Source organism: Acomys minous, assembly GCF_964271855.1.
Source record: "Acomys minous genome assembly, chromosome: 14".
NCBI lineage: Eukaryota > Metazoa > Chordata > Mammalia > Rodentia > Muridae > Acomys > Acomys minous.
Window position 1 is genome coordinate 72,883,609 of NC_140496.1, and position 14,098 is coordinate 72,897,706.

Below are 14,098 nucleotides of genomic sequence, written 5' to 3' on the forward strand. Positions count from 1 at the left end.
CAGAGCCAGAGATGGTAAGAGTGAAAGAGAAAAGGAAAGAGGGTGCCCCAGAGAGAGAGGGGGGGTGTGAGGGGGGAAGAGAGGGAGGGAGGGAGAGAGGGAGGGAGGGAGAGAGAGGGAGGGAGGGAGGGAAGGAGGGAGGGGGAGGGAGAGAGAGAGGGAGGGAGGGAGGGAGGGAGGGGGAGAGAGAGGGAGGGGGAGAGAGAGAGAGAGAGAGAGAGAGAGAGAGAGAGAGAGAGAGAGAGGGAGGGAGGGAGAGGGAGAGAGGGAGGAGAGGCGATTCCTCCTTTTTCTATCTGGTGCCTCTGGTGGCTGGTGGCTGGAGGCAGATGATGATGTCAGAGGTTGCTAAGCAACCTAGAGGCAGACCACTTAAATGCCAACAAGCTGCATTTTGTTTGGCCAAACCTTGTGTTAAGTGCCTCATAGGCACTATCTCCTTCAAATAAATTATGGTAGCGAAGACATGCCATGATAGCTGTCTTTTTACAAAAGGGGAAATGGACGTTTGAGGGAGATTAACTTCACATTCTAATCACTACCAAGAGACAGAGTCAGGATTTGAAGCTGGACAGCTTGCGACCAGCTCTTAACCATGTCACTGTAGCATTTATTAAGTAGGACGTTCCTTAAGCAAGCCCCACTGTCTCTCTTTGTCCTCTGCACTCTGAATCCCCGAGGTTCAGAGGCAGCCTCAGGACAGAGTCAGGGCCGGGAGCCATCATTACTTAAGTTCCCTGGGGTGGGTCGGGTGGGTCGGGGGTGGGGGTGGGGGTGGGGGTGGGGGCTAGAGGTGAGAGGTGGGGGATGTTCTCCCTCCTTCTCCAGAAGTAGCTCACAGAGAGGTGCACAGGACGTGTGATTCAGTGACCGCTGAAGAAGCCAGCGATACCTCCCTAGTCTCTGTGGATTTTCTCTTGGGGTCAGTCATCATGCAGTGGAAACTGCGGGTAGAGGCGGGACTTCTAAATGTTTTGGCAACACGGGGTTTATGCAAGTGTTGCTTAGGGATGTCAGTGTTTTGTCACTTGAGGTAATGTGATGCCTCTCTTCCCTCAGTCAAGGCAGGTGGGGTGGGTAATTTTATAATGTTATAGGCATGTTCCTATTTTAAGATAGGAGTGGGTTTTTTTTTTCTTATAAGGTGATAATGAGCAGTAGATGATTATTCCTTGGCTAAGCTTGATAGTAATATATAAACATTGCTGAAAAAATAATCTGAGAATGACTTAGTTTCAATACTGCCAAATAAACTGTGAGTCGACCTTACGTTTTATATGGAGGTTTACTGTACCGGAGGTTACCAGCCAGCTAGATCCTCTCCAACCTAGCATGAAACAAATGAATGTGCCCAGCCACCCGAATCCTCAAATTCTCTAGCGTGTGAGTTGGCATGCCAGACATTTATTACTGTGACTATTCTGAGTGACTTTTATTGCTGACTACTTCATCAGTGTACAATTAGACATTTTGTTTACTGAGCAACTTCCTTGGCTTTTGACTGCTTTGTTTAGCTCATTTCAGCAGTTGAGAGCCACAAATTCCAATTCTGCAAGAGACTACCTCTTATTTTGAAAATTAATCTACTCATTTTGTGCAACTGAAGGTCCTGATGTCCATGTTGTATAAAAGATATTACCCAATCTCATGCTTCATAGAAGCAAGCATACTACCTAAGAATGTATTGTGGAGATGTTGCTGAATAATTATTGATCAACAATAGTCATGTATGATTGATTTTTCAAAGCGGAATTTATATTAAGTTATTTTATTATTAATTTATCCGATACTTAGATACTGATGTACAACTGCAGTATTCACTACAGTAGAAGTTTTGCAGTGTTTCAAAACTATGGAGGCACTGGCAAGATGGTTCAGTGGATAAAAGTATTTGGTGTGGAAACCTGATGATCTGAGTTGGGTCTCCGGAAAACACATTAAAACAAAACAAAACAAAACAAAACAAAACACTTAGTCTGGGCATAGTGGAGCACCCCCTTAATCCTGGCACTTGAGATGCAGAGGCAGGCAGATCTCTGTGGTTTTGAGGTCAGCCTGGTATACATAGTGAGTTTCAGAACAGTCAGGTTTACACAGAAAAAACACTGTCACAAAACAAACAAACAAACAAAAACAAAAACAGAACAACAACAACAATAAACCCCAAACCCCCAAACTGCCTGGCCAGGTAGGATGGCACATGTCTTTAATGCAGAGGTAGGTGGATCTCTGTGAGTTTCAGCACAGCTAGGTCAGCATAATGAATTACTTGCTATCCAGGGCTATAGAGTGAGACCCTGTCTTAAAAAACAAAACAACAAAAAAGCCAGATGTGGCAGCATGCTTATGTAATTTCAGTGCTCCGGTGAGATAGGAGACAGAAACAAGAGAGACACTTGCTTTAACAAGGTGGAAGGAGAGGACGGATTCCTAAAAATTGTCTTCTGACCTCCGCATATGCAAGATGCCTGCATTCACATAAACACACGACACACACATTATAGTGAATGAACGAATAAATGATTCAGAAGTAGATACTTTTTTAAAAATATTTTTACATTCTCATGAAAAAAATAATTTCTACAAGAAACTGCAGCCCCTGAGAAATAAGGTGACAGTCATTACTTAAGGCAAAAGGAAAGCCCTATGAGGTTGAGAAGAAACTGGGAGAGGTTGCTTCTAGCTGACAAGATTCGGAGAGACTCTGGGACAACCCCTGGGTGCACGAGGTGAGTGGTGGCTGGGGACTAGAGAACCGGGAGAAAGGTCACTCAGGTCAAAAGTCCAGTGTGAGCCAGAGTCTGAAATAGGGACCACTGGACATTATTGGTAACAGCAAATATCGACTCTCAATTTCTATATGGCGAGTAGAATGTAATAAACTGAGAATAACAGGCAAAACCAGATTGCTAACGGAGACGCTTCAATTGCCGCGACAAGGGCCTTGGAGCTTTATGTTTGAGACAGTAAGCAATAAAGCGTTTCCAGAGAGAAAAGAACAGTTAAAAATTTTTTTTTACAAGTTGAACATAGCCTCGTGGTGTAGTTGGTGGAGACATTGAAGGGGAAACCAAACCGGGAGTGCTTGGACTGAAGAGGCAGAATGAATGGATCCTGAAAAACAAACGTGGAGGAGGGGGAAGCAAGGTCACGTGGGATAAGAGCTAAGTCGCAGAGAAGAGCCGATTCATTCACAGGAAGCAGGGACACTCGGCAGGGAGGAGAGAAGACTTTGGGATTCCCATCGAGTGTGAGGTGGCTTTGGGACTACTTGGAAGAGCTAGGTGCTAGGTGCTTGGATTAAGGAAGAGCGTGAGCTAGAGACGCAGGTGGGGAAGCTCTGGACGAGAGCATGACGGGAATTGGAGGCCTCTAGCAGGCCGAAGCAAGCGTGGCAAACACGGTGCCGACACATTTTGCCTTTTACCCTTCTCCCCAATTCCCTCTACCTAAACTGTTAGATTGCGTTCCTAAAGCTAGCCACCAAGGTCTATTCCCTTATTTGGCTACTTTCTCCTCCTGAGGCTGGTCACCAAGGTCCAGCTATCAAAGTATTGAAGTCCAGTAATCAAAAGCCCCCACCCCAGCCCCGGCTCACAAAATTAGATGCCCAGTTAAAATTAAACGTCTCATCCTAACACTGGGTTTTCTCTTTTTCCTTGATAAGCTGCCATTTGCCTATGGGTCATGTCTGTCTCCTCTATCCAGAGACAGTCCTTTCTCCCTCTGGGACAAGTCTCTCTCCCCTCACTCCCTTGTCTCACATTCTTTGCTCTTTGCCTTTCTGAGGCAAATAAATCTTCTTTGTGCTAAGCACGTGGTCTTGGTGTGTCCTTTGGCCAAAACTGTCCTTTCATGAAGGAAGGCTGAGGAAGAGCCCCCGTGAAGCTCTTTGGCCTCAGGAATAGAAAACTTTCATGTGCAAGTTTTAGACTCAGTCAGATATTATTTATAATGAAACGCGATGAATTGGGTCACGTGACTAAAAGAAGCAAGAAATGATAATGATAACTGTGCTGTGGAACGGCAAGTTGTAAGAGATTTATGGCCCCCATGGTCCAAATACTCGCTTAATAAGCCTTTTCTTAGTAAGTAAGAAGATCCCATGAATTCCCAGGCCTGGGCTCCATTCACTTCTCAACACGGTCTCCACAGGACAAGGAAAGGCATGAATGAGAGAGATCACAGAGGTAAAGTTAGGTGAAAGTAAGGAAAGAGGCATCCCGTGACTGACTAGATCCTGATTGGACAGAAAGAGCATCGGTGGTGTTTTCCTGAACCAACTGAAGAAGAAACCGGGAGGCGCAGGTTAGAGCGATGGCAGAATCTGATTAGTCAACCGTTTTCAGACTCTTTCTCCTAGAAGCCGAGTCACTTGTGACCTGTTTGCTGTTATTTTTACCCTTGGGACCAGAAGACTAACAGTAGCAATTGATTATTTAAATTTAAATACGACCAACAGGCACAACTGGTTGAAGATGAGAGTGAGGCATGTGCAAACACACGTTTCTTGAAGACGCATTTTGACTCCACAAAGAAGTGTACTAAATTTTAGTGAAAGTCGACTGAAAGAATTCTTGGAAAAAGCTATTAAAAAATTCTCTAGGTAGCTGGTAGAATAGCACAGCGGCAGAGTGCTTGCCCAGCCTGCAGGGCCCTGATAACCAGAATTAGGAAAGAATTCTTGAAAAAAGGAACAACATGTCAATAGGGAAGACAGATTATGAGACACAGGTAATTTGTAATTGGAAATATGTAAACACAATGAAAACTCATCTCAGAAATGAAGAGAAGAAAGCTATGAATCAAACAAAACAAGCCAGATGAAATAGTTTAGTATCTAGCTGGGACCTTCCCAATGACCTCACACAAACAAAAATAAATATAAAATAGTGGCAACCGTTTTAATAGTATAAATAGTGCAAAATTCAGAAGACATGAAGATGGCAAACACAGACCAACAAATAGGTGTGTGTTGCATTATGGTGATTAAAAAAATAATAGAAATAGTAAAACTACTGACTACATACAGAGTGTAACATGTATTAAGATGACAGATACAATAAGAGTGTTCCACTCGTATTTTCTTTTCATTGTCTTAATTTAAGAGAAAATCTTGGTCCTAGAAAGGACAGACTATGAGTAGCTAAGGAGAAATTGATGCGTGAGAGGACATGGGCCTCTAACAGAGACACTGGGTTTTTCTGTCTCTGGTGGGCTTCATTTCAGAGGGAAGAAAAACTTATAAACGTGATGGTAAAAAATGATGCAATCTCCTCAAAATCTTGGACAAAGTGAAAGATAGTACATGATACAAAAACGGCAAATGCCCCAATTTTTGGAAGAGGTATAAAAGTGAATTATGAATATTTGGAGACTGAAAATGTATTGACTATTCCCTGGCAACATTGTCGAATGAGTTTTACTTAGACAAGGCATGTTGTGTTTAGATAGCAATGTCCAGGAGGCAGGATTTGATGCTGTAAAGCAAAGGTTTAAGGTGAGGGGCTGGAGAGATGGCTCAGAGGTTAAGAGCACTGTCTGTTCTTCCAATGGTCCTGAGTTCAATTCCCAGCAACCACATGGTGACTCACAACCATCTATAATGCGATCCAGTGCCCTATTGTGGTGTACAGGCATACATTCTGGCAGACTATTGTATACATAATGAATAAATAAAAAAAAAAGAAAAGAAAAGAAAAGAAAGGCTTAGGGTGAGCACATAGGTTAATGTCATTTACCTAGAATGTGTGAGGTCTTGGTTCATCCTCAGCACTCCAGAACAAAAGAACAAACCAAAATATTTGAAACTCGCATTGTCTCCCCTGTGTGGTTCGAGTATTTCAAGCTCCAGAGATAATGATTATGACAGTCCAAACAATGGCTAACACCGACTGTTTGTGTCAGAAACCACCTAACACAGGCAAACACATAAACACATTAATTTTTTTAGCTGTCCTCAGATCTCTGTAAGGTTGGGTCCATGTTTATATCTGTACTGTATGTGAAAGGACCCAGGAACCAAGACAGCTACATCATCGGAACCTAGTATTCTGTGGTTTTCCCGTGCCCTTACACAAAGCCTCATTGTTATGGTGTAAACATGGGAATGTACCTTGTGGGTTCTGGTTGTGATTGCTCAGTCTTCAGCCTCCGGTGCTGACGTGGGTAGGAGGTGGTGGGAGCTTCCGGAGATGGGAACTAGCTAGGTCAAAAGTTCTCAGCCTTCTTAATGCTGCGGCCCTGTGATAGAGTTCCTCATGTTGTGGGGACCCTCAACCACAAACTCATTCTGGTTGCTCCGTCATAACTGCAATTCTGCTGCTGTTATGAATCGTAATGTAAATATCTGTGTTTTCCAATGGTCTTTGGCCACCCCTGTGAAAGGGTCGCTTGACACCCCAAAGGGGTCGCAACCCACAGGTTGAGAAGCGCCGAGCTAGAGGTAGCAGGCTGCTGGGGTGTAGCGCCTGGGAAAACTCTGCTTGGGTTCTCTGCTCTTTTCTCTGTGCTCTTCCACTACATACCACTGTCATCATGGCGCTCTGCCCATGGGCATGGTGACAAGCACCATCAGAGGATGACACCGCTGAAACTGAGGGCTGGAATCAGTCTCTCTTCCCTTGGCTGTCTTCTCAGGTATCTTATCACAGCCGTGACAAAAGAGTCAAACACACTGGTTTGCAAGTTTGTGGAAATGTTAGCTGAGAGGGATATTAATGTGAAGCCAGTGTGTGTGTGTGTGTGTGTGTGTGTGTGTGTGTGTGTGTGTGTACACACATGTACTCATGTGCGTATGAAGTCCAGAGGCCCTTCTGAATCATTCCTCAGATTCCACCCACTTTGGGTTTTGAGACAAGATCTCTCATTGGCTTAGAGCTGGCTGGCCAGTGAGTGCCATCAGCTTGTCTCTGCTTTCTCAGGATTACAAGCATACCCTATTATGACGGGGCTTTTGTAATGTGGGTTTTGGGGGTTAAAGTCAGCTCCTCATGCCTCCTAGACCAGTGTCTACTAACCGAGCTCCCTTCTTGAAATCAACTCTCTTAGTATTTTTTAAAAGCGGTGCTTTGCAAGAGGATGGAAAGAAAACTGAAAATAAGTGCAACAAACATATAAAACGAAACTCCCTAGATAACTTTCTGTATCAAGTTGTCAAGGATGAAGTAGGAATGTACTGAAATTTTACTATCAAAAATGTTTTCAGGAAACTTGAAAGATCATAAAGTAAAACTGTGTGGCCTCAGTGGCCGGAGCCACCATGGAGGACTAGAACAAGTTAATGCAGAGAGTTGTTCCCACATGGAAAAGTGTCCAGAGCCACCGCACACAGGAAGTTCTGGCTGAGGACATGAATACAGAGGATGAGAATGTGGAGAAAGAAACCACTGATTTCTGGGTCCTATGATCTCTGCATGTGGCTCAGGAACCTTATTTCTTCTTACCGTAAAAATAAGACGGATTGATTTTTATCTTATTTTTACTTATGTTTACTTTTGTATCTTTAAAAATGTGTATGGGTGTTTCTGCTTGTGTGATTGTCTGTGTACCATGTGTGTAGTGCCTGCAGGGCCTAGAAGAGGGCATTGGATCCACTGGAAATGGACTTAAGGATAGTTGTGAGCCACCATATGGGTGCTGACAAGCCAACGTAAGTCCTCTGAAAGAGCAGCCAGTACTCTTGACTGCTGAGCCATCTTTCCAGCCTCTGCACCTCCATTCTTTTTTTTTAAAATTGATTTATTTATTGTATATGAGTGCTTTATCTGCAGAAGAGGGCATCTGATCACATTATAGATGGTTGTGAGCCACCATGTGGTTGCTGGGGAATTGACCTCAGGACCTCTGGAAGAGCAGGCGGTGCTCTTAACCACTGAGCCATCTCTCCAGCCCTGCACCTCCATTCTTAAGTCAGCCATGGCAGTAGGGCTCTGGGCTGTTACCACTACTTACAGAATGAGTTCAAAAGCTCCAGTTTCCCAAACCTCATTGCATTCTCCAAATTTAACCTCCTTCTCTAACCTTAAAGCACGGTCTAATCTTTTAGGGCTGTGCTCTTTCATTCCTCTGTCTATCCTTTCTGGTTTATGCTAACGAACAATGACATCAAACAATGATATGCAAACAAGCTCCTGAATTACTAAGAGGCTATGGTAAAATTGGCTGGGTCTTCAGTGGAAAAAAAAATCTATCAGTAGGCCCCATGATCAGCTTGCCCCACCCCTTCACAGCTTGGACTGTATTTGTCCATTCATTCACTCATTTATCCTCCTCTTCCTCCTAATGTTATTATTCTGGTATATCAGCTACTGTTGAGTTAATTGTTGAGGTAGCAGAAAAATGCAAAGATATCCTGGCTTTAATCAGTCCTGGCAGGGAGGAAATGACTGCAATGGCTGTGGTGGTGGTGGTGGTGGTGGGGGGGAAGGCAGGGAGGAGGTAATGGAGGTTGGAACAGTGTACACTCCGAGAATTCACTTTGAGTCCTTCAAACCTTTGTAAAAAAGGGTACCAAGTGTTTCTAAGATGGCACTGGAGTCTCTGCCCACTTCTACTCATGGCAGATTGGGGAAGGTGAGAGGAGACTGCAGGTGGTAGAGAAATAATTTGTGTTCGAAAACATGATTCAAGCTGAATGGTCATGGTACACACCTTTAATCCCAGCACTCGGGAGGCAGAGGCAGGTGGATTTCTATGAGCTTGAGGCCAGCCTGGTCTACAGAGCTAGTTCTAGGACAGCCAAGACTACACAAGGAAACCCTATCTTAAAAAATGAACAAACAAACAAAAAGAAGAAAAAGAAGAAGAAGAAGAGGAAGAAGAGGAAGAAGAAGAAAAAGAAAAAGAAAGGAAAGGAAAGGATAAGAAAGAGAAAACATGGTTCAGTGACTATCCGCCAAGGATTTTTCTTGCCCCACCTGAATTGCTCATCATAAATATTGTTTGAGAATTGGAGATGGGAAAGTGGAAATCTGTTTCAATATTAGCACCGAAATATGCAACATTTGTTTAGACTGTAGTTAAACACTAAGACTAGAGTTTGTTTTAATCATAGTTTTCTAAAGATACATTTTTCTTTAGGCTATCCACCGAGGTCCAGAAAATCCTGTCAATAGCAGATCTAACACAGCAGCTTTATCAGTTGGTAGCACATTGGAAAAAAAATCTTCTCACTATCAAGAAACAGTTTCCTCAATGAGCTATCAGGATTATTGTACATCATCCCATGACCTCCCATATGGGTGGGCTGTTATGTTTGGCAAACAAACAGTGCCTGGGACATTGTTGGAGGAAACCTCTCCTTCTGTGGAAGAAACATGTCATCTTGGTCCAGCACCGTGAAGAACGGCAGGGCTGCATTGTTCAAAGACTCTGGCATAGGGCCTGTCTTCACACGTCCAACAAACCGGAAGTTGTCTTTGTGTCTATGTCTTAACTCAGCTGTATGCTTAACAGTGGCGCATGACACACTCCTATCAAAACCGAGTCTTCAAACCTACGCAATATAGTGGCCCAGGCACAATGAAGAGGTGTATACAGCTCGTCAGGAACCAAGTTGGCTTGCTCTGGGTGTCACTGTTTCATTTGCATAGGTAGAGTGAGCAGGGAGGTGGATACGCTGGGCCTGGAACACACAGATATTAATGATTTCTGGGTCATGTGGCCTGTGAAGTCACAGGAGGCAGTGGGCCCAGTTCTAATTTTAGTATTTTTTGGTGCCATTACTTTAAAATCTCAAATATTGGGTCCTTCCATGTTGCTTGTGGTGCCCTCACATTTCAACAGGAAGTCGGCTTTTGGATGACCAGTTACTTTACTGACGGTTGGATGATTCTCAAATATTGACAAAAACAGAACAGTGTGAGTGAGAGTGCCCACGGACAGGAACAGTGAGCTAAAGAGGTATCGGGGATTACTAGCAAGTTATGATTTTAATATGCCTTTTTTTTAAAATTGGGAGATTTCCTCTGTTTTATGCAAGAACTTCGTGCCTCCTAAATCCCCTATATTTACAAGTCAAGAAAATATTCGCTGGGAGTGGAAAGAAATAGGGAGTGGATCCAGGGAAATGTGAGAGAGCCTTATTGTTTTGCGTCATGGGCAGCTTTGGCCCGCAGAGCTGGCTCTGACGCGGAGATTGCAAGGTCAGGCCTTTCTGCGGCCCCTTGCCAAATGGAGGGAGGCCTCGGCAGGTGCTCCGGCTTCGGAGCCCTACTGCGGTTTAACTTCCTGCCAGAGCCTGCCGCCGCCTTCACGCCTGTGGCCAGGTGTGTTGCCCTCTTTGGGAGGCCCACCTCCCAAACCGCTCCACCAACAACTGCAGCCCTCTTCCGTTTTCCCCTCTGACAGCCCAGAGTTTCTTCATAGAACTTTCAGTTTAAATGCATGAGACTCAGTATATAATCGTAAATTGTATACAGGCGTGAGCATATGAGTTGACAGGCATAGCTGTAGCCATCAAAGTTAAAGCCTTTAAGTAAGAAGAGACAAAGCAGTTAATGCGTTATCTCTCATCTCCTAATCAGGTCTGTTCTCTGCAGTTGACATCAGCGCTCAGAATTCATCGGAACCTTTCCCAGAAACACCCTGTGTTCACAAGTCTATAATCTCCAGATAGCTAAGCTCTAGGAGCACCTCCATTTGAGTACTTCTGTATTAGGTGCTGTATTTTCCAACATTTCCAAAGGAACGAAGATAAGACAATATGTTTATTTTTATTACTATAAGTTAGAGGATCATAATTCAATTAAAAAAAAAATCAGCCCTGGCACTGCCAAAGTTTGTTGTGTTTTGTCCTTCCACGCTGAAGTCTGTGTGTGGCTGTGTCTTAGGGAATCGAGAGTTCTGTTGTTGTCACTGACATACATAAAAGTTACTTCAGTGTGGGAGGGCAGTTAAGTGATTATCTCTGAGTTCTTGTCTAGATCACAGTCCGGCAATCTTAATGCCTTTCAAAAACGAGACAATTCTTGAGCGTTCCTTGGGTACTGTGCATTTTCTTTTCGTAGGAAGAAAGAAGAGTTGAGGTGGCTTCCTGGGCAAGGCCAGGGTGGAGAGAGCTGGCATTTCCCAGGGTGTCCAAGAGGAAAGCCGTTGTGTTGTTTCCATGGACACGGCACTGCTGCGTTTCCCCTCTAGGTGGTGACAACTGTGTCTGTGCCCTGTGAGGTATAGGCTAATGGAAATTCATTCCTATAAACTTTTTGCCAGTTCTTACCCTACAGGCTTTAAGCAAGAATTTTCCTTTCAAGCTAAATTTGGTGACCTTACTTCAAAGACTTAATTAACTCTAATAAGATATGTTTAGGCTCGTGAGATAATTTGAAATTTTTATTATTTTTAATAATAAAAAAATCTCTATATTCAGGAACCTACCTACCTACGCAATTCCCTTAAAGCCATTTTGACCATCCTTCTATTTTTAATTGCATTTGAACCCTCAATGAAAAATTCCCTGGCTTTCTGAATAACAGCCATCTGTTTGGACCATGTCCTATTCGCTAAATGGTCCAAGCTACAAACCATACGTAACAAAGCCTGACCATGAGATGTTTCCCAGTTCAACAGCATAGATGCAGAAGCAGGTCTATGTGTGCGCTTCACTTAGTACATTGTTTCATTTGGTTCTTCAGGAGCTGTAAGCTATGAGGAGAAAGATGGAACCTAGTTCTGAACAAGTCACACATTACAGTGAAGTAACCTTTAGCCAGCAGCTGTAACATGAAAGGCCATGCCAAGATCAACAGAGCACAGTGGAGTTCCTGTCCCTTCAAGGAGGACAGCTGAAGCTGTGGCTGGGTTCAACAACAAAACAAATTTAAAATAAAATCCAGACCAAGGTGTTTTGGTGAAAGGAAAAAAAAATACAGTAATTAGAATTCAGAAATTTAAAAGTGCTATCTATAGAAAGGTGCCCAGTCTTATCAGTGGACCCTTTGGCCTCTTTTCACTGGTAATGAAAATATTTCTTTTATTTATTAAATCCTTTCTGGGCAGGAAAAAAAAACACCTCACAATATTCACTTAGTTAAAAACAAATGAACAAACAATTAATTGTGAGATTTTGAAGCTCAAAAAGTTGAATAATGTCCTACCTACCTTGATTTAGTATAAGTTTTTCCAAAAAGCATTTACTTCGTTTTTGACAGTTAATTTCAATGGTAGAAAATGTGACACACAGGGGTATGGATTTTCACTGTTGCTTTTCCTCAAAAAAAAAAAAAAAGCTATCAAAAGTTTCACTAATGATGATGACAGGTGGTGAGGTCAGGGACTTCCAGGTTACTGCCAGACACAACATTGGAAAGCAAATGAGAAAGAGAAGTAATTTATTTATTGCTTTGATTCTTTCCCAGAACAAACATAAAATGTACGAGTTTTCTTCCTGGCATTAGGGGAAATATTTTCCAAATCCATTTCATGCATGGCATTCCTTTTATTGAGATCTTACTTGGGCTACGTGTGCATGGGAAAACTGATCTCTGAGACTTACTCTGATGTGTGCCTTCCCTACTTTTCTCTCGGTTAACACTTCGCTAAAGTATATATCAAGCTTTGCTTTACTTCTGTTATGTTTTCTGGAATATATTATGACATTATGAATAAAATAAAATAAAATAAAATAAAACACGCTCACATATTCTTCCCTTTGGTTCCCCCTTTCAAAAAATGAACATTTGGGGGCTATTTTTATTGCTTTGAAAAGTTTCCCAGTTGGGTATCTATTCAAACTTTTTGTCAGATAGAAGGAACTTGGAGGAAAAACTGTACTTCTAATGTCCACAGAAAGTGAAGGAGAGTTTACAAACTACTTAAAAAAAATCTTGATTGCCATTTAAAACGCAAACACCATCTGTAAAATCTAGAAACATCCCCCTTTATCTCAGCGTTTGAAACCCAGAGTCGTGGAGGGTCACAAGGGTTAAGAGAAACAGACCCGACGGAGCCCATGAAGGGTGACACTTCTGTTTTTCCACTTGTGAGGAGACAAGGACAGCCAGCAATGGTGCGGTTCCTCTAAGGCACCACCTTAATCACTTAAAACCCGCATGCAGACTTACTGTGATGGCCTGGAGTCTTCCCTTCACCAGCTCAGCTTCTTCCATTCTAAAAGTCAAGGACAGGCAGCCGCTGAAGGAAGTCCCAAGCTACCATAAATCAAGGTGCCTCCTAGGGGGCGAGGAGGTGGAGGTGACAGAAGAGACAGGAGAGAAATCCGCTCTTTGCACCAGCGAGAAAGGAAGAGATCCCCGACTTGTCAGGAGCGTCTCTGAGCCGAGGACGCACAGATGAGGCCAGACACATGTAATGAGGGTGTGCTGGGGAGGCAGACGCTGCGGCTGCTGGCACGGGTTGACTGACAAGTTTGAACGGCAGCGGCACAAGCCCTTTTCCTTCAGGGGCTGCCAGCTCTTTGTTGTACTGTGCACGGTTAGCAAGGCACATTTTCTTATTAACTGTTCCTTATCCAAGTCATTATTTTCCAGGAGTGGCTCAGGGAACTGTCGTGCTGAGTGTCTGAGCAGCCCGTGTTCCTGTGAGTCTGTGTTTAATGTTACCTCACTTAGTTTACCTCACTCTGGCCCCAGAGATCACAGGATCACACACACAGTGAGGGGGGGGGGGAGAGAGAGAGAGAGAGAGAGAGAGAGAGAGAGAGGGAGGGAGGGAGGGAGGGAGGGAGGGAGAGAGAGAGAGAGAGAGAGAGAGAGAGAGAGAGAGAGAGAGAGAGAGAAAGAAAGAGGGGGGGGAGAGAGAGAGGAGACAGAGACACAGAGAGACACAGAGAGACGCAGAGACAGAGACACAGAGACAGACAGAGACAGCGACAGAGAGACAGAGACAGACAGAGACAGAGAGATAGAGACTGACTGGGGCAAAAGTGCCAAGTCATTTGCTTGCCATCCTCCCTCTCCCTCTGCTTGGCTTTAGGTGTCATGATGGCTCCTGTAGTTACCCAAGAATTCTTACAGTAGAGTGTTTGCATGAAGCTCAGCACCCACCTCTGAGTCCTACCTCAAGCCTTCTGTCACAGACCTTGGAATCTTAGGTCTTTCAAAAATCAGAAGTGTTAAGGTGCTGATACTAAAAAGTTGGC

The 14,098-nt window shown here is 43.7% G+C and overlaps 1 protein-coding gene across 1 annotated transcript in view; it reads right to left on the minus strand.

Moving 5' to 3' along the window:
* The window catches only part of PALMD (palmdelphin), a 49,135-nt gene extending 35,593 nt beyond the window's left edge, over positions 1–13,542 (minus strand). Inside the window, exon 1 of the mRNA XM_084756352.1 lies at positions 13,062–13,542. Coding sequence (XP_084612478.1) covers positions 13,062–13,106 — 45 coding nt within the window. The 5' untranslated portion in view covers positions 13,107–13,542. The remainder of the gene's footprint in view (positions 1–13,061) is intronic.
* Positions 13,543–14,098: the final 556 nt, after the last annotated feature.